The following is a 20,881-nucleotide window of genomic DNA, read 5'->3' as shown; positions in this document are numbered from 1 at the left end:
AACAAGAAATTAAAAAAAAAAAAGAACATACTTTTGTAAGGGTTTAGTCATAATAAGGATTGAATCCAAATCATGAAGCAATAGTCAAATTCATTGTAAGCATGTAGGATAGTGAAATCTTAAGGGCTTTTTTGAGCTCAAGTGTGTATTCCTTGAGTAAATGTGAAGAAAACAGAACAGAAACAATGCATGGCAACCCCACCAAAACTTGCTCTCCTTTTGGACTGATTATTCATGATTATTGTGGCATGCATGCCTTCTTTACCTTTTACCTCCCAAGTCGTAAATGCATGCTTTCTACTCGGGACAAAAACTTGTCTCTCAATTCCAAGAGAGCAATTTTCTTTTATGTTGTTTTGTCCCCGGAACATGAAACAAAAGCAGCTTAGAAAATAGTTGGCTGATGAAGATTGCCAATTTACATATATATATATGTATATAGGACTAATATTTCCATGGTAATGCCTGATGATGAAGAAACATATGTTTTTAGAAGACGATAAGCACAAGGACATTAATTAATTATTAAAAAGTTTCCAAGCCCCCAGCCGGTTTGAAACATGTTGCTCCATTTTTAACCCATTTGAAACCTCATAATTAAAAGAATTAATCTCATAGATTTATGTGTGACTACACTGTTTGATTCAAAATCAACAAAAGCTAATGGTGAATGGATATTTAGTGAAATGTTTTGTTTACTCAATTTAAATTAAGTTTTCAACAAGTATTAATTATAGTGAGGAGTATTAAGTTGGATAAAAATTTACGTATAAAAATTATTGACACATTATTTTTTAATTATAGTAAATTTACGTATAAAAATTATTTACTTGATCATAGGGTAGTTAAGGTGATCATGTCATATTTCATGTGATGAGTTTGAAGGAGGAAAGAGAGAAATCCACCTCAAATGTCACGTGATCATATATAATTATATCAAGTTATATGCTACGTGAATAGAAAATGGTAGTTAACTTTGGATTCGACGATCATAAATTTTTCATTATGGATTAAGGGCTTACGTGGATTTAACAAGAATAGAAACTTTTTTCAGTACAAAGTGAAGGATGAGAATTTCTTTGAGTACAATAAAGTATAAGGACTCGATTGCATAAACTAATAAGTTTAAGAGTTCATTTTGTTATTTAAGCCAATTTTTTTTTTCATTGTTGAGACCAATAAGCTTTTGTATACATGAATGGCTAGAGCAAATAAATGAATATTTAAGCCAAAAAAAAAAAGGTCAATCAATGAACTTGTAGTTTATTACATTATATGGCGTATGTATAGAGAAGACTTCCCTTCCATAGGGCATAGTTTGAGCAAACTTTTCCATCATGTGAGACTTCCCAAGGGGCAAGAGACATGATGTAAATCAGGTACAAGGACCCGAGCTGAAATTCATGCATTTGGTCTCTAGATTTGCCTCGGTTCTTTGCTGACATGTATATATAAATGCTAGTTTCCATGCCCCAAAAAACATTACATTTTGAGAATATGACCCAAGCAATAGGCTGAATGAATGGAAGGGGACAAAGGGGTGGCCATGGACGTCGACTTGTAAGTCTTTTGTGCCTGGATTGCCTCATTCGCAACGACGGAATATATGGTCAAATATTGCAGCTATATACATAGGCCCATTGAAAGAGAGAGAAGTATGAGAGGGGGATGGGCTTGAAAATTACATGAAACGTGGGTTTTCTGTCCTTGCCCCACAATATGCCATATGGGTGGGTTTCCTGTAATAGTAAATTATGTGATGTTAGCCACGTACCTATGTCCACTACCTCCAACAATAAATACAAACACCCCTTACCCCCTTTTTAAAAAAATTTGATCTTCATGTAGAAAAACTATAGAAATATACCACTTGCAATGCAACTACTTTTCCACATAAAGAAACAAGTTAACAAAAAATAAAAAGTAATAAAAAAGGAGGGTACATGTAGACTAGTATTAAAATTGTATTCTAATTTCTAAATGAGTATGACAAAATACAATTCACATAAAACCAAGTAACATAAATCTAGCTCTCATTTTTATCGGTGCTAATTTGCTAAATATTTGTGTTCAACTTATACTTAAAAATGAGAATGAATAGTGTAAGTAGAGAGAGTTTTTGTTTAAAATGACATCTTTGTGGAAGTTATTTTTCATGTAATAGTATCAAGGTGTAATACTTTAAAATGCTTTTGAGTTTTTAATGAAAATTTAAATAAATTTTTATTACATTCGATCAAATCATTATATTTTAATTTGGAACTAAATAAGTTCTTATAACTAATTGACTAACTGTTATTAGTTGATATATTATTTGTAATTCTGTATCGTGTGACATTAACGAAGCATACTGACATAGCATAATGGATGATCAAGTAGTATATTGATGTGAATATGTGATATTTTACTTTTTACGTCAATGTCATGTTGGTATAAAATGATAAATAATATTTTGATTAATGATAATTAATTAACCATTAATTATAAAAAATTCAAGAGTTTTTTTAAATATTGTATATAATAGTAATAATAATAGGGATAATAATGATGATATAATGGGGTAAAAGTAAATTACCTTTATACCCCTAACAAAAAATTTCTACAACACTAAACCTATAGAAAAGAAATGTGGCTGATGGCAATGGAATTGAAAGGGGCAAAAATGAAAAAAAAATAAAAAACCTTTCAAGTGAGTGAGACGTTTGAGTGGGCAATGTTAAAAAAGCTGAAGCCAAAATGGAGGAAAAAGCAGAGAATAAAATGGTTGCTCATGTAAAAGGGGATTAACAAAGAGAGAGAGAGAGAGAGAGAGAGAGAGAGAGAGAAGAGTCGTTCGGNGAGAGAGAGAGAGAGAGAGAAAGAGTCTTGGCCCTTGGCTCTTGGCTCCTGGCTGGGCCCTTATTTGATCACCATTTACCACCAGGTTGAGAATGCAGCAAAAGACGCTTATATAGAGCCCCCTCTCCCCTCCCCTCCCCTCCCCTCCCTTACACTTAAGCCTTCACTCTCCCTCTTTCACCACTTCCCTTCCTTCTCTGCCTCTCTCACACACACATACCACCAGCCAAAGCATTTCTTCTTCAACCATCTTAAACCCACCATGGGAAGACCTCAACAGCGATACCGCGGTGTTCGTCAAAGACATTGGGGCTCTTGGGTCTCTGAAATTCGACACCCCGTCCTGTAATTTCCTTGCAAACCCCATCTGTGTTCTTTTCTTTTCTTTTTTAGTTATGTTTCAGCTATAGGGAAACGTTTTTCTTGATTGTTTCAATTTCTTCTAATGAGAGAAACCTTTTCTGCCTTCACAGGAAGACTAGAATATGGCTAGGCACGTTTGAAACGGCAGAGGATGCAGCCAGAGCATATGACGAGGCGGCAAGGCTGATGTGCGGCCAAAAAGCACGAACGAATTTCCCATACAATCCCAATGAGCCTCAATCTTCTTCATCAAAGCTTCTCTCAGCTACCTTGGCAGCCAAGTTACATAAATGTCACATGGCAGCACTCCAACTGGCTAAAAAAAATGCAGCAAAAGAGTCTTATGCAGCACAATGTCATCCTTTGGCTCCCACCAGTGGCATTGCCCAAAGTATTGGAGAAATGGATTGCCGGAGACAGCCGGAGAACAAATGGGATGGGGAGGAAAGTCAGGTGGGGAGTGAACAGCAGTTTATTCCACTAGAAGATGACCATATAGACCAAATGATAGAGGAGTTGCTTGATTATGGATCTATTGAACTTTGTTCTGTTGCTTCAACCTAAGCTCTAAGATGTAGTAGCATTTTCCGAAGTGTTAATGCAGCTTCTTCCCTTCCTTTTTTTTTTTTTTCATTTTTCTAGTTAAGGTAAAACTATAGGTCATAGAAGATTAGATGCTACATTATGCAACATTGATGTGCATAAAGTAGTGTGAATACATTAAAATAAATCTGAATTACATATATTCAGGCATGCAGCGGCCTATTCTATCATTTCTTTATGTGGTTTTCTTATATAAAGAGGGACTATGGGTATGGGTTGAGGATGCACATCAATCCCACCATTAAAATGTGAATACCGACCGATAAGTCAAAAGCTTACAGATTACTTTGGATAGTATATGGAGGTATATATTAATGCTATTTTCTTGATGATAAGTTCGATTGGGTGAAAAAAGGAATATAAAATTTGGAAAGTGCAAAAAAGTAATGAGGAACCGAAGGTTCAATGCTTCTTTTAAGATGAACCTTTTCTTCCATTTTCTCTCCTCTCTTTTTCCTTGGGGCATTGGTAACAGCACAGTACTTTGCTTGATTTGGGCCTCCTGGTGTGAATGCAAGGATCGATATTGCTTTCGAGCAGGAAATTGAAAGGGGTTGCCCCAAATTAGGATTAATTACTAGTTCAGAGAAATGGGGGGAAGAATCACCAAATTGACTTGGCAGTAAGAAAGAATCCAGTTAACATGAGTGACAATTTCCAGGGTGACAAGTCATGTTTAATAAAGTTTACATATAAGACAGACAGCTAATATTTTTCTGCAGTTCTTGTTGTCCTGTTCTCTACATATTTTTTGTCCAAAAAAGAACAAAGAAATGTCTCATTCAGTGGGCAGCCAATGTGAAAGAGGTTTGAGTTTCTTGGAGACCATGGTGATGCATTGTCTCTCTCAGTGAACATTCTATTTGTTTTCCTACTGCTCTTCTTCGCCTTTTCCTTTTACCTGATATCCATCCAGCACAGATCCTTTGATTTCTTTAAAAGCAACACTTTTTGACTCCCCTGACAAGATAACCTAGTCATTTTTTAATCCCCCAGTTTTGTATTATTCTGAAATCTTAATTACTGGAGCTACCTCTACATCTTATTTCAAAATGTGCCATTTTTGTATGTTAATAGATCCGTAAGAATACATTTAATTTGTAGCAATATCTAGGATACGCAGACAGACTGCAATTGCAAAATCTAACAGTCCAGAGATTAATATTCATTGAATGATCAGATTCCAACCTTGCTCTATTACATGATCCCCTACCAGAAAAGGGTAGCAGCAGCCGCCAGTTTTAGAAATCATGGTTGATTTCAAGTTACTCAACCTTGGAAAGTGCTTTTATGTTAAAAGCAAACTGTCCAGCACTTGAAACATGGCCTAGCAAAATTTAAGTATAATTCCACAAGAAGTAAAGCATTGTTCTTTTGAGAAAATCTGCAATGACTTATCATCCTCATCATTATCTCAATAGAAAAAGAAGAAGAAGAAGAAGAAGAAGAAGAAAAGGAAAGCACTCTTTTTTTAATCTCTCATAATCACTTTTGGAAGAGTGATTCATTTGTTGTCTAATGTGTGCATGGGAAGATCACTCTTGCTTACAATTTCCAACAATTTTTGGACCCCACATGTCAGTATGCTGGATTGTCAAAATTTCTTCACTTGATTTGCTTGCATCAAAAAGGCTTAAGCTTTGGGATTACAGAATATCAATCCTGTCAAACAAAGACTACCCAAACAACTTAAAATATAAAATCCTGTCGACTCCCAATATTAAATAATTAATTGGTAGCTTTGGATTTTTCTTAATTTCTTTTGATCTCAGAATATCTTCTCTTTTAGTTAGAGAGAGAGAGAGAGAGAGAGAGATCTAGGGTGGGGCAATTACCCCATTGAAATCCTAATGTCAAATCTGTAGAGAACATTATATTATAATTTAATATTAAAGAACAATTTTCTTAATTTTTACAATGCTTCCAAACTATAAAATATCTATAGAAAACATTTGTAATGTATTATCTTTACGTGGAAATATAATATATAAATATAATATAATATATGTAAATATATATTTTTTTAATATTAATTATGCAGTTAGTTAAACTGTTATAACGTGTGAGTTTGAAAATTTAACCGTTTGATATAAAAAGAAAAATGATCTTTGTGAAATGGAAATTAATTTACATATGCCTTAATTGATCTCTTTGCTTTAGGGTATATATTTCTCTATTTCTCTATCTTAACTCTTTGCTTTAATGTATTTGCTAATCGCTTCTTATTATAGACAGTACTACTACTTTATTGAGAGGGAAAAGAATGTTTACAAAGCTACAACAATACAAGGCTGAAGCTTTTGTCTTTATCCTTCATATATATTCTATCTATATATATTATGTCTTTTGGTAATCAAATAATCTTTTGAAAAGTTTTTAAAATGTTGGTGGGCTCTTTTCTTTTAATCTAACCCCATGCTCCATGATTAATCATCTTAGTTGGGAACTTATTTTGTCCCCCATATTAATGTTAGTGAGTTTAAGAATAATGGGTTTTTGTTTTAGGTTCTTTTACCTAGCTAGCATGCATTTGAACATTTCATGATTGCAATATTAATACATCAGGCCACCAATAAATTTAAACCATAGATTAATGAAAGTACTATATAATGTAAATTATATGTAGTACTTCTTTTTTATGATAAATGGTTTTATTTCCTACATTTTCTTATTTTCAAACACTCACAAGAAATCAATGTTATATATATGAATAATAGTGAATGCATGCTAGTAATACTTTTTTTCTTAATTAAAAGAAATAAAATGAAGGAAATGATAGATGGAATATTGAAGATTGGGAATTCAATTTATGATTATAAAATGACAAAATCATGAGAGACAAGAAGGTGCAAAGGTAGCTTGTTTTCTCATTACAAATCTTTATGGAAAAAAAAAGGTAGTCAAAAACCCATCATAGCACATGGAATCTCATGTCTAAATTATGAATGAAAACAATTAATTATGAGGCACTCAGCATGAAAGCCCTTAATCATATTTATGTCAGTCCTATGTTTAACTTTATATCTGCTTATAATTGGATTTAGATACTTGGAATTGAGTGAATCACACAATTATATATGCATCCACCAAAAGCCCTTCCTTTTGGTGGTTGTATAGTGGCCTATCCGAAATGCCAAAGGGTTACTGCAAACGTTATGGATCAATAATATACGAAAAAAAGTTTTACATTTGAATTCACCAATCTAAGTGATTCCTATATTGGCTTTGCAAAGTGCTTTATTGTTTTAATCTTGGATTCAAACTCTCTCTCTCTCTCTCTCTCTCTCTATCTATATATATATATATATATAAGTAACGTAAGTAGNCACTCTCTCTCTCTCTCTCTCTCTCTATCTATATATATATATATATATATAAAGGAAATGAGTTTGTATATTACGATGTGTGAATGCAAGTGTACGCAGATATAATTGATTATAAAGTTGAGTTTATTTTTTTTGAAAAGCATAAAGTTGAGTTTATTGATAAGACTAGAATTAAAAATTTTTTCTTTTCTCCAAAGTAATAGGGTACAGAAGGTGGTGGTTGGGGTGACGGCCATCACCTCTTAATTTTTAATTTTTGTTTTAAATTGAATCATTGATATGATCCCTCTCAAGAAAATTATTTAATTAAAGCTGTATAAAAAAATTGCAAAGTATTTTTTATCATAAGTCTTAGATAATGACGAATTCAAAATTTTGTATGAGAGGTGGATAATTAAAAACAAGTAGAGTCCATGGACACGACTACAACCACAAAATATCTCTACCCATATATACTAGCTTATTTCCCTTTTTTAGTCTTTTCCTTGTTCCCATCCCTTCACGTGCACAAGCATGTTGCCCAAATAGTGTGCCCCCATTTTCATGCATGTTAGCTTTCACATGGTTTTAGATACATCATGTATGATGAAGAGCCAACAGTACACACTCTCTCTCTATGCAATCCTGTACGATCAACCAGGTCGTGTATATTCCCTTTCTTTTCTCCTTGCCAATTCCCAAGGTCTTCAATCTTTCATCACATGGGGAGGCCATGCTATTTAACTAGAATTTGATCCTATCCGGAGGAGGGTATATGCATGTGGTTTTAGGTTGCTTGTTGGAATCAGTATAGCTTTTCATTATTTGTCCTCTCATCCATCATCAACTCTGCTTGGCCAATTCAAAATTGATAACCTCGTAGGATTGTGGTCCTTTCTTTTCTTACATCTCTTCTCATTATATACCCCATGTTTATCATGCTAATTTTCCTTTTTACTTTTTAAAGTAACATTGATTAGGGGGTACTTGGATGAAATAAAGACCTAAAATAAAATATTCAAATGAGACCTTTTTATTAAAATTAAGAAATTTTTTATAACTTTGAGTAATCAAATTCATATTTTCGATTTACCATATTCAAATATTTATTATGAAGTATAAAAAATATTTAATTATTATAATTATTTTATATTTTTTAAATGGCTAATATAAAATCAATAATAAAAATTTCTAATTCAAATATATTACTTATCGCATAAAATAAAGATAATATAATAATACAATATAAACACTAAATTAAAATAAACAAGTCTACAAAGATTAGAACAATAATACCTAATTGTTGAATGTTTATTACAAATCCTAAATGAGGCTCATAGCTTTCTGAAGATAATAATATAATAGATTCCTGTGTATTTTTTGGAGGACATATAAAGTTAAAGGAAGAAAAGTAAATGATGAAAGAAAAAATCAAGAGTGGATATTATAAATTGAAAAAAATAGTTAAGAATTGATAAAAAATTAAGATTTATTAGACACATAAATAAAGAAGTTAGAAAATATGTCATTTTATTTATTATTTTTGACTTTTACATATTTTTAATAAGAAATGAAATAATTAGTTCAGAATTAATAGGGATGTGGAAGTGAGAGAAAATAAATATGTATTTGGGTGTAGGGTTTAGGTATATATTTTATATATTATCTTAATTGTAATATATTTTTAATATAATTAATTATATTATTATTATTTTAAAAATATGAAACTTTTTCAAATTTGGGGCCTAAAGCCCTTGCTTGTGTGGTCTTACCCAAGGGTCGAACTTGCATAAAAGAAGTAACAGTCAATTTAGTTATACTTAAATCCTAATTTTGTGATTCACGTGAAAATTGAAAATGCATTTCAATTTATTATTTTTTGCACCTAAATTTGTTGGGTCAAAATACTTGAAAAGTCCATATAGTAGGACATTTTGTTCAGTTTAGTCCTTCTATTTAAAATCGCAACAATTTGATCCTTCGATTTTGAAAATTACTTCAATTTAGTTCCTTCCCTTAATGACATCCAATTTTACTATTGACGAGAATGACATCAGCACTGATGTGGCACATTTTGATGACGTGACACCAATATGACGATGTGGCTTACCATATGGCACCGAGTGATGATGTGGTAACGCCACGTGGCACTAATATGATGATGTGGTGATGCTAACGTGACATTGATATGTTGACGTGTCAATGACACGTGATAGATCAAAAAATTTGTGTCACATCATAGAGACTGAATTGAATAAAAATATATAGTACATAGACTAAATTGAACAAAATTGAGAAATTGAGGGATTAAATTGAAAAAATATTAGAAAAATATAAAATATAAGTAGATGATAGTTATACTTATTAATAAGCCAAATATTCAAGTGTAAAAGATTTATGGTGTTAAAAAATATATAAATATTTTCTTGCTTGATTATTTAATTCTAGATTATGTATATTAATTTATTTTCTTTACAAAAATCAAGTTTGAATTCTCCTTTTATAAAAGAAATTTCGAAAAAAATTTCATACTTAAAGCCAAATTTAGATGAATAACTTGCATTATGTTAGAATAAAATAATATAAAAAGATTAAATAAATTCGTTTTACTTCTATTTATAATAGTATAAAAATTTGAAATATATTTGACTTAGTTTTTAATTTGAGCTGAACTCAAATTATCAAAATCAGTTGATTTATTTACAACTTTCACAATTTACAAATACCCATTCTTTTAGAATTATTCAACCCTTACTCTATTTTTTTAAAATTTACTCAAGGTTTCTTATAAAATGATTATATTTAAGTTTAAATACCACAATCAAATTTTGCTAAATTTAAATTTAAATTATGAATTTGGATCTACAAAAAAATTGTAAATACTAAATAAAATGGTGCAAATATTTACAATTATAATTAACTCTATTAATCATACATGCAGTCTTTAATTTAGAAAATTTCAACCTAAAAAATATAACTTGAAATATTAAACAAAATAAAAATATAAAAATAAATAAAAATTAAAGGGGTGGAGTAGCTTAGATTCTATAGGTGTAATAAGAGGTTTGTCATGCCCAAATTAAGCAAATTGGAACAAGGAATTATTTTTCTAATCAATGTTAACTTCATGTCTCTCTTCTTAGTTTTTTAAAAGTAAAAACCAAATCAACCTATTTTGCTAATTTGAATTCAGTTTAAGTTAAAAACTAAGTCAAAGAAATTTTAAATTTTTGTACTAATATAAATAGAAGAAAAAAAATAATTCATTTAGTCTTTTTATATTATTTTATTTCAATATAATTTAAGTTATTCATCTAAATTTGGCTTTAGGTATGAAATTTTTTTCAAATTGTTTTTATAGAAGGAGAATTCAAACTTAGCTTTTGCAAAAAAATAAATTAATGTACATATTCTATAATCAAATAATCAAGCAATAAAATATTTATATATTTTTTAACATCATAGATCTTTTACACTTAAATATTTAGCTTATTAATAGTATACTTATCATCTACTTAAATATTTTTTCAATTTAGTCCCTGAACATTCAATTTTGTTTGATTTAATCCTTGTACTATAAATTTTTGTTCAATTTAATCCCTATGATGTGGCATAAATTTTTTTGAAAATTTTTTAATCTACCACGTGGCATTGACAAGCCAGCATATTAGTGCCACATCAGCATTGCAATGTCATCATATTAGTGCCATGTGGCATTACTACATCATCATGACAATGCCACATCATCAAAATGTGCAACGTCAGTATTGACGTCATCTTTTTTAATGACAAAATTGGATGCTGTTAGAGGGAAAGACTAAATTGAAGAAATTCCCAAAATCGAGAAACTAAATTATTACGATTTTGAGTGAAGGGACTAAATTGAATAAAATAACTTAATATAGGGACTTCCTAGGTTTTTTGACCACATTTGTTGACCTCAACACTAGTCCCAAAAGAAATTGTTTGATTCAACTTTCAATAACCATAGCGAAAATTTAATGTTTTTATTTATTTATTTTTTATGATCGTGATCAACTTCATTTTTATCATCTTTGCCTTCATAGACTGTTGTTCAATTTGAATAGAACACTCTGACAAGGTCTTCATATACTCTCCTCTTCATATGCAAATAGTCATACCATCTTAGTTCTCTTAGATTTTCAATGTATGGCCATCGAAAATCAATATTAAACATATCTAAATCAATCACACTGCCATGGACTACTTTCTTTGAAGCATAAATTTATCAAATACTCTTCTTTTGGCTTTTGATGAGAAATGTATGTTGCGAATATTGTTTCTCTGGCTCTTCTCCTTCTTAGATGATTCAGTGGAACTTTTCTTTTTTTTCCTCTGATAATGTTTTTGGTGCCATTGAGCTAAAGTATGATTCAACTCTGAGGGTTTGAAGATGGGTTGTTAACTTTTTGTGTGTTGAATTGACTTTTTCTCCAAAGATTTTGTCTTTTCAAGGAGTTTTATTGAACGAGAATAAAATTGGAAAAGCACGTTTTAATGAAAAATTCCAACCTGTTTAAATGATTGGATAAGTTGAAAAACTTTCTTGACAAAAATTTAACATTTGTAGAATTTAGATATAATACTTGAAAAGGTACTTAAACTGTTTAAATAAATTTTTATTCTTTTATTGTGTTAAATCAAATTTGTGTATTTTTATTTTAGATTGAATAAAATGTTATAACTAATAGAAATATTCATTTTAGGAACTTCTTTGATTGTTGTTCTTGACCATAGCATGACTTTAAGAATTACATGATTTTAGGATTTATAAATACTAGTTTTTCTTTTTGTATCTTTTCTTGTAGGAACTGGTCAGTCTTATTATTGTATAAATGTTGTACGAACACATCAATGAAAATTCATTGAAAAGAGACATTTAATCTTTTTATGGTATTAGAGCCAAGTTATAGTGACCAAGCAATTCAATCATTAAAATCATGGTCGAAGACAAGGGCCAGGCAAGTTAGGAAAGTGAAGGATTGGTAGCGAGTTGTAATGCATCATGAGGCAAGGCAATCGACACTAATTCTCCATATTACTTGCATCCCTCTAATCATCCAGGCTTCATGTTTGTGGCTCATCCTTTGGTTGAGTATGATGAAAATTACTTTACCTGGAGAAAGAATTTTTTGAACATGTTCTAATCCAAAAACAAAGAAGGTTTTATGGATGGATCAATCAAAAGGTAAAATGTATCAACTTTGGATTTTCAATCGTGGGCTCAATGCAATGCAATGCAATAGTCCAATCATGACTTGTAAATGTGTTGTGTAAGGAGCTCTAAAACACTATTGCACATGTTGATATTGCAAAGGAATTATGGAACCATTTACAGGAACACTACACACAAGGGGTTGTTCTTTGTGTATATGAGTTGAGGGATGCAATTGCACTTTTACAACAGGAGAAAAACTTTATCTCTTCTTATTATGGGAAACTAAAATCAATATGGAATGAGATCTAATCCTTTTGACCTATCTTGGAATGTAATTGTGGCTGCACTTGTGGAACATTGAGAAAGGTGCAAGAAATGTAAGAAGAAGAGAAGTTATTTGATTTTCTCATGGGATTGGGGGAAGAGTTCTTCATCTTTCATTCACAAGTTCTAAGTACTGAACCACGACCAAACATTGGGCGAGCATATGCAGTGGTGGCATAAGAGGAAAAGTAGAAGCTCGTGAATGTTGCATAATCACTGGGTATAAAGATGGCCATTTTTTTGGCTAGTATTATAGGGTTGCAATCAACAGCAAACGCAGTTGCTGGAAGTTGAGGAAGAGGTAACAACAAATGATGAGGCATGGATAATCATCCTAGGCAATCCAATAAGGGACGATGTTCTCACTATTGCAAAACAAGTCATGCAAAAAAAAAAAATGTTAGGAAATTATTGGGTACTTAACAAACTGGTAGCCACGTTGGCGACTGAACCAGTCTAACCAGTAACGCTCAGACATACACAAGTAATAAGTAGAACGATTGGCAATGGTGGTAGTCACGAATGGAAATAGTAGCTTAACAGTGTTCAATCCATTTCAATAGCAAGTTTTGGCACTTCTTGGGAACATGAAAGGAGTGAACGATGAACAGGGAACAATTGAAAACTCAACCAACCTAGCTGTCAATCTAATGGTAAATTTTTCTAGTAAGGATCGTGTTTTGGATTTGAACCCATGGATCATAGATACGGATGCGATGGATCATATTGCAAGTGAATTAGGCCTTTTGTACCAAAGGACTGTCAAACCCAACATTGCTCAAGTCAAACACCCAATGGTGAATCAGTACCAGTGCATGTAATGGGCTGTGTTCAATTAAATGATAAATTAACATTGGAAGGAGTTTTTGGCGTGCCAAAATTTTGATAATTTACTTTCTATCAGCAAATTGACAAAAGATTTGAATTGTGCATTCACATTTTTATCAAATTTTTGTGTGATACAAGACCTACCTTTGATGAAGCCGATTGGAACGGGTAAAGTGCGAAACATGCTATTTTATTTGGAGCTAGTGAGAGAAGGGAAGGCTTTGATGGTAAAGAACTCAAAGAATGTAGATATTTGGCATTGCAGATTGGGACATTTACCGATGAACCGAATGTCTTTGGTTGATGGTTAATCTTTTCATGTTAGCAACAATTTGTTTTGTGATGCTTACTGTAGGGCAAAACAAACCCGTTTATTTGTCCTTATTAGTCTAAATTAATCAAGAAGACCTTTCAAATTAATTCATATTAATATTTGGGGGCATAATGACCATTTGTCTTTACTTGGTGCACACTATTTTTTAACCATTGTTGATGATCACAGTAAAACGACATGGATGTACCTTATGAAGTATAAATCTAAAATGCATGTTTGCTTGTTGCATTTTTTCATATTGGTTCAAACACAATTTGGTTTATAGGTGAAAATTGTGAGATCAGATAATGGGATAGAGTTTTGGCATAGTGACTTACTTGAGTATTATTAAGCTAATGGAGTTGAAATTCAGAAGAGTTGCACTGATACTTCGTAATAAAATAGGAGAGTGGAGCGAAAGCATAGGCACATATTGGAAGTTGCTATGTCACTGAGATTCCAAGCTAGTTTACCTATTAAATTTTGTGGCAAATGTGTTTTAACAGCAGTTACTTGATCAACTGGATGCCATTATCAATCCTGCAAAATAAATCACTCTATGAAGTATTATTTAATAAAGTCTTATCTTATGAACACCTACGGACTTTGGTTGTCTATGCGATGGTCATGTGCACAACATACCTCTTGATAAATTTGCACCTTGCTCCAAGCTTGGGATTTTTTAAGGATACCCACATGGTCAGCAAGGGTATCACATTTTTGATTTAGCAGCAGACCATATATATACATATGGGGATATTTATTTTTGTGAAGAAAATTTTTCATTTAACACCTCACGTGGAACTAACAATTCACAACCATCAAGTGCTCAAAATTGGATATATCATGATTGGACCGCACCTCACAAAAACTTTATGGGCCTCGAGCCCAACGTGGACCGTGTGGTTTGATCCAATGAAAGGGCACCCATGCGACTTAACCTACCTACGTGAGTTCGGCTCGAATCAAGTGTGCCCACGTTACCAGATCCATCACTCGGGGCATCCAAGTAACTTGATCTACTAGTATTTGGGCCAAAACCAACTCATAAGGCTGCTATTTATGCAGAACAATCAACACAAAGTGAAATTCATGTGCAAACAAGACTAATAGCACCTACTTTGAAGACAAGTATAAGAGCAAGGTAAATCTTGCAACGATTGATTGGGTATAAACTAGACTTGTCTCCTTCTCTTAAGCCTTCATTTTCATCTTTGCACTCACTTGAACCATCGGCCAACTCGATGGTATATCATTTTTTATATTTTATTTCTTATTTAAGATTTTCTAGTGCTCACAAAGGTTTCCTAGCGTCCATTTTTTCCTTAAATGAGCCTACTTCATTTTCTCAAGACATTAAACATGAACATTGGAGAAAAGCAATGGTAAAAGAAATTCAGGCACTAAAAAAAAATCATACATGGGTTTTACAAACACTTCTCCAAGGAAACGAGCAATTAATTCCAAATAGGTATACAAAATTAAGAACAACCCAGATGGAAGCATAGAGTTATATAAGGAGCATCTAGTTGTGAAGGGTTATACACAAATTGAAGACATGGACTATCATGAAAAGTTCGCACTTGTGGCGAAGTTAGTCACAGTTTAGTGTTTGTTGAGCATAGCTTCAGTTCGGAATATGCCATTGCATCAATTGGAGGTGAACAATACTTTTCTACATGAAGAGCTTACGGAAGAAGTATAGATGAAAATACGACAAGGGTTTGCCTAAGAGGTGGAGTAACGGGGTTTGCATGTTGTAGAAATCACTGTATGGCCTTAAACAAGTGTTTAAGAATTGGAACTAGAAATTCACCTTTTCTGTTTTACAGATTGGTTATAAGCCTTCTCTTTCAACCATTCCTTGATTACCTATAATAATAGGTCATCTTTTGTTGTTTTAGTCATTTATGCAGATGATGTTTGTCACAACCCAAATTTCGAGCCATGACTGGCACATGGGCTTAATGGACGTAATCCACTAAGCCCAAACAAGCCTATTAATCTGACATGTTTATCATTCCATCATAAACTGCTAAGTCACATTTCGTAACTTAGAATCAAAATAATACTACACATTGCCATCTCATACTGGCATACCAAACAAGTGTATATACATTGTCTACAACATATATCTTAACAATTTACATTAGGTTCGTCTATACACAACAAAATAATACTCTACTTTCAACGGAGGGACTCGGATGAATGTATAGCTACTGAATGCCGAGACACCTACCAAAAGATGTATACACGTCTACAAGGACACCTCATCCTAGTTACCGGTTGCCTCGTGATCTGAAAACATGAAGTTGAAAACGGTGAGTATAAACCCAGTGAGTGAACAAGAAAGGGAACAAGCATACTATAAGGAATGTTTAATGAAATCATGATGCATTCTTTTTTTTTTTTCAAAACAATGCAATTGTTTTTGATCTTATTAAACCCCTCATGTAAACCCCACATGAGAAAAATCACTTATTGGAAAAAGTCCATGCTCAACAAAGGATTTGGAGGGTGAAAACTTTAATAGCATTCATGCAAATCAAGTCAATAAATGACGAGTCCTCGCTGCAGTGAGAATGAATTTTTGCTACAGTGACACTTGATTTAAATTATCAACTAACTGAGGGTTTCTTGACTGGCTAAGGGTTTTTCACCAAACCTCCTCATATTAAGCTTAATTCACTTATTCCTTAATGTTGGAAATCCATGCTCAAATATAGTAGCAAAGAAGTGGAAAATAGGGCAACAATTGTTCAAAATGAGGTGAAAAACAAAAAGTTTTTCACTGCAGCGAGATTCAATCTTGCTGCAGCGAGATTTTGGTCATAAAACAAAAAGTTTTTCGCTGCAGCGAGAATGAATCTCGCTGCAGCTATAAGCTACTGTACCTGCCTTGCTGCAGCAAAAATGGATTCTCGCTGCAGCAAGTTTTCGGCCAGCCTACCCTTTCAACACCTGAGAGTTTCTCGCTACAGCAAGAATAAAAACATCAAGAAAAAAAAGGTTCCCTTTTCCCTTAAAACAAAGCCATCCTGCTCAACAACAAAAGCAACATGTAACACATGCAAACTCTTAAATTTCAACAATTCAAATGCTCACATTTTTGCATTTAAAACCATATAGCATATATGTATATATATATAGATATCAATCATCATATACACTCTCCCATCATCATCATCTCATATACAACGATTTATGCGCACTCCCACTCGCACATAGCCGGGTCAGCAACGACTTATGTGCACTCCCACTCGTACATAGCCGAGTCCACATCAATATACAAATAAGCACCCAATGCATATCATGCATATTATTATATTTTGATAACACATAACCCATTGTATAGCACATTTTCACAATATAAAATCACTCACCAAAGGCTTGTTCCCAAGATACATTTTCAAAGACAAGTTGGACAAAATCATTCATATTCCCCAAAACAAGTTTGAAATGCAAGTCCACTCACTGATATATTATTGAGTCTTTCACTAACTCTAATTTTCCCTAATTGTCTAAATGGGATGATGGGGCTTCTTGGAACCTACCATCACATTAACATCACCATTATGTTAATTCACAAATTATAAACCCTAAATGCTATCTCTTAACTGGCTTTCAATTGTCATTTTAAATGGCTATCTATGTTCACTATCTTTATCACTATAAAATGAATGAACATACTCAACAATAAAACAACTCATAATCCCAATTACTAGCCATTATTTACAACTAAAAATCAAGCTTAGTTCATCACTTATCCTAGGGCTCGTTTGTAGTCGAATTCTCTTTCAATAGCTTCCAAATCAATGGGGTAATTCTCTCTTTCTCTCTCTAGAACGCCTAACTAGTGAGAGAAAGTATAGAAATAAGATTTTTCAAGGGTTTTAAGGAGAGAGAGTGGAAGAATACAAGGGTTCTATTCATAAGGGCTCAAAAGTATGAAAACTAGAGTTAGAGAGAGAAAATCATGCAAGCTCCATATCAAGCTTCCATGGAGGTTGGAAGCAACGTGAAAGAGAAAAAGAAGAATAAGACAAGCTGCTGGAAAAATGGGAGAAGAAGCTGCTGGAAAAAAGTATTTATAGGCCAAACTTATCCATTCCCTTAAAATTACGAAAATGCCCTTGACTAGTTAGCTTGTTCTCATGCAACCCTTTGTGCAATCTTTTTACTCCTTTGACACTGGGACAAGATCCATAATGGTCTAGACATACTCGAGTTCATGAAAACTTAAAATTTTAACTCGAGATGAAAAATGGCCATTTTGCCCCTATCATGAAAATCATCAAAATTTTGGTTTCGTTTCCATTTTACCCCTAATTTCACCATTCATTTATGCCTTAGGCCTACTTAGGCCATAATATTATTTAAAAATCTTACTTTTATGGGCTTACTAAGGAAATGACGAAATTACCCCTGATCAGGGATATCACGTATACTTCCCTTTATGAGTCTATAAAGGTCAAGGTCTCACAATGTTATAGTCACAAGAACTCATAATTTGGTCTACATCGCCTCCTTAAAGAAATTTTTGGATGACAAATTCAAAATCAAAGATCTCGAGAAGTTAAAGTATTTTCTTGGCATAGAAATAACCTGGTCTCTAGCAAGACTGGTACTTAGCTAGCTTAAGTATACTCTAGACATACTAACACAATGTTGGCTTTTAGGTTACAGGCCCACAATCTCACTAATGGATCAATAGCATAAGTTATCTTTGGAAGTTGGGCCTACATGTTTAGATCTTGGTGTTTATTGACGATTGATAGGTCGTCTCTTGTATCTCATTGTTACCCGACCTGATATTAGTTATGCCATTTATGTCCTCAGTCAGTTTATGCATGATCCACGATAATCACACATAAAAGCAGTTGTTAGAGCACTCCACTATCTCAAAAGTTCACTAGGCCAGGGTCTTTTGTTTTCGAGTACAAGCCCACTAACATTGCGAGCTTATTATGATGCAGATTGGGCAGGTTGCCCCACTACTCATAAGTCTACTACTAGTTATATTATTTTTCTTGGATCCTCTCTTATTTCATAGAAATCTAAGAAATAAATGGTTGTATCTAGTTATTTAGCGAAAATAGAGTATCGAGTTATGGCCACCACCACTAAAGAGATCATCTGGTTGGATCATCTTTTACAAGAACTACAAGTACCTTGTGACACTCTAATACCTCTTTTCTATGATAATCAGGCAACACTTCATATTGCAGCCAACATTGCTTTCCACAAGGAAACAAAATATATTGAAATTGATTGTCACTTCATTCATCAATTTATTCAGTCTCATGTTTTGGTACCTTGATCCATTTCCACACAGAATCAGCTGATAGATATTTTCACTAAAGCTTTTGACCGTGATCGCTTTCATGAGATCCTTGGCAAGTTGGGCATTTCGATGCTCCATGCACCAATTTAAGGGGAAGTAATGGAAATATTAATTTTAGGAACTTCCTTGATTATTGTTCTTGACCATAGCATGACTTTAGGACTTACATGATTTCAAGATCTGTAAATATTAGTTTTCCTTTTTCTAGCTTTTCTTGTAGGAACTGGTCAATTCTATTGTTGTATAAATGTTGTACAAATACATTAATGAAAATTCATTGACAAAAGGCATTTAATCTCTTCAATAACTAAATATTGACTAATTACCAATAGTCAAAATACTATATATCATTTTTATGCCTACATGGTGCTGACATAGCATTAATGTGGCATTGACATAATGTTAACGTGATGCTAACGTGCGAGGTGAAAATATTTTCATGACCATGTTATCATGCCATATCAATATTGTAATACCCTGTACTTGATGTGGTGACTAATAAAGCTTATTGGATGCCAATTGAGATTAATTATAATGTTTAAAAGTGATGAAAGATGAAAGGAACAGTTGAGATAAAATATTTCACACGCGAGAAAATATTAATAAAATAATAATATTTTATCGAGAAAATATTTACGAGATAAAAAATGATTCGGAAGTGAATTGAGGCATAATAAGGTATTTTGGGTACCAAGGAGACAAGAGGAAATTTTTAAAATAAAATAATATTAAAATATTAATATTTTATTCAATATTGAAATTTTTCATGAAAAAGGAATATATGGTCAATCTAAGTGGGGAAGAAGAAGAATGAGAAAAATTTTGGAGAAAAATGACGTTAATGGGGCTGCTCGTCTTTATTAAGTAAAGATAACGCGGGTAAATAAATATTTTAAATATTATGAGAACACCGAGTTGGAGTACAAACTTCATACTTTGTTTGTACATGTGTAAAAGAAGGTAATAGAAGGAAATTGGAGTTAAATGAGTGTTGGGAGAGCTAAATTAAAATGGAAAGAAACAAAAAGAGCAAAACAATAATTTTACATGAAGTTTGGTCAAAGCTTCCAAAGGAAGCTTTGACTCTGATTTTTTTCAGCCCAAAACCGTTCTTATCTCCTCCAACAAGGTTTTTTCCTCTTCTCCTCCATGCTCCACACCATTCTTGAAGCTTCCATGCCATTTTCTCTTTGTCCACCATGAAACCAAGTTTTCTTCATTTTTCCTTTCCATGTTTTCTTTTCCTTTCTTCTCCAAACTTATTGAGCACTAAATTTACAGCCTTTAACCCCAATTTTCAGCACATCTAAAACCTAGGAAGAGAAGAAAGAAAAAGAGAGAAAGGAAGAAAAAGCTTGGTTTTAGTGATTCAAGCAAGGAATGGTAAGAATTCTTGTTTTTGGCTTGAGTAGTTTTTGAAAATGAGTTAGTGACTTAGAGAAATGTCTTGTGGCAGAAAAGATTGGCTTGATTGGAGAAAAATTAGTAACATGTAAGTCAATAAATCCATGGGTACATGAAAGACTCAAAGTGAAAAAGGAAAACGGTAAGCTTAACACTATATTTTAAAGCCTACGGTTGGTTGAATATTGTGAAGAATTATGGTTGTTGAAATGATTTATTTGCCTAAGCTAGTTGAAAATTATTAAGATTGTATGGCATGTTGTTTGAAAGAAATGAAAAAGGAATATTGTGGATAGAGGATTGAGAAACAAAGTATTGAAAGTTAGATAGATAACGATGCATGTAAACTAGGAAATAATCGAGTGAAAGTGAGAATGATT

The 20,881-nt window shown here is 32.7% G+C and overlaps 1 protein-coding gene across 1 annotated transcript; it reads left to right on the top strand.

Annotated features, from left to right (window-relative positions):
• Nucleotides 2,898–3,974, top strand: LOC18595400 (ethylene-responsive transcription factor ERF003). The gene is made up of 2 exons (XM_007023320.2): nucleotides 2,898–3,183; nucleotides 3,312–3,974. Exons 1-2 carry the CDS (start codon nucleotides 3,101–3,103, stop codon nucleotides 3,763–3,765), a joined length of 537 nt encoding a protein of 178 aa, XP_007023382.2. The 5' UTR covers nucleotides 2,898–3,100; the 3' UTR covers nucleotides 3,766–3,974.

This window comes from Theobroma cacao, chromosome 6, assembly GCF_000208745.1.
Source record: "Theobroma cacao cultivar B97-61/B2 chromosome 6, Criollo_cocoa_genome_V2, whole genome shotgun sequence".
Classification (NCBI taxonomy): Eukaryota; Viridiplantae; Streptophyta; class Magnoliopsida; order Malvales; family Malvaceae; genus Theobroma; species Theobroma cacao.
Note: the sequence above shows the minus strand (reverse complement) of the source record. Positions and strands in the feature narration are given on the sequence as shown.

Bases quoted from the DNA above. Each gene is read 5' to 3' on its own strand.
- LOC18595400 (XM_007023320.2), top strand. From the start codon at position 3,101: ATGGGAAGACCTCAACAGCGATACCGCGGTGTTCGTCAAAGACATTGG. The intron at 3,184-3,311 runs GTAATTTCCTTG...CTGCCTTCACAG, and splicing joins GAAATTCGACACCCCGTCCT to GAAGACTAGAATATGGCTAG.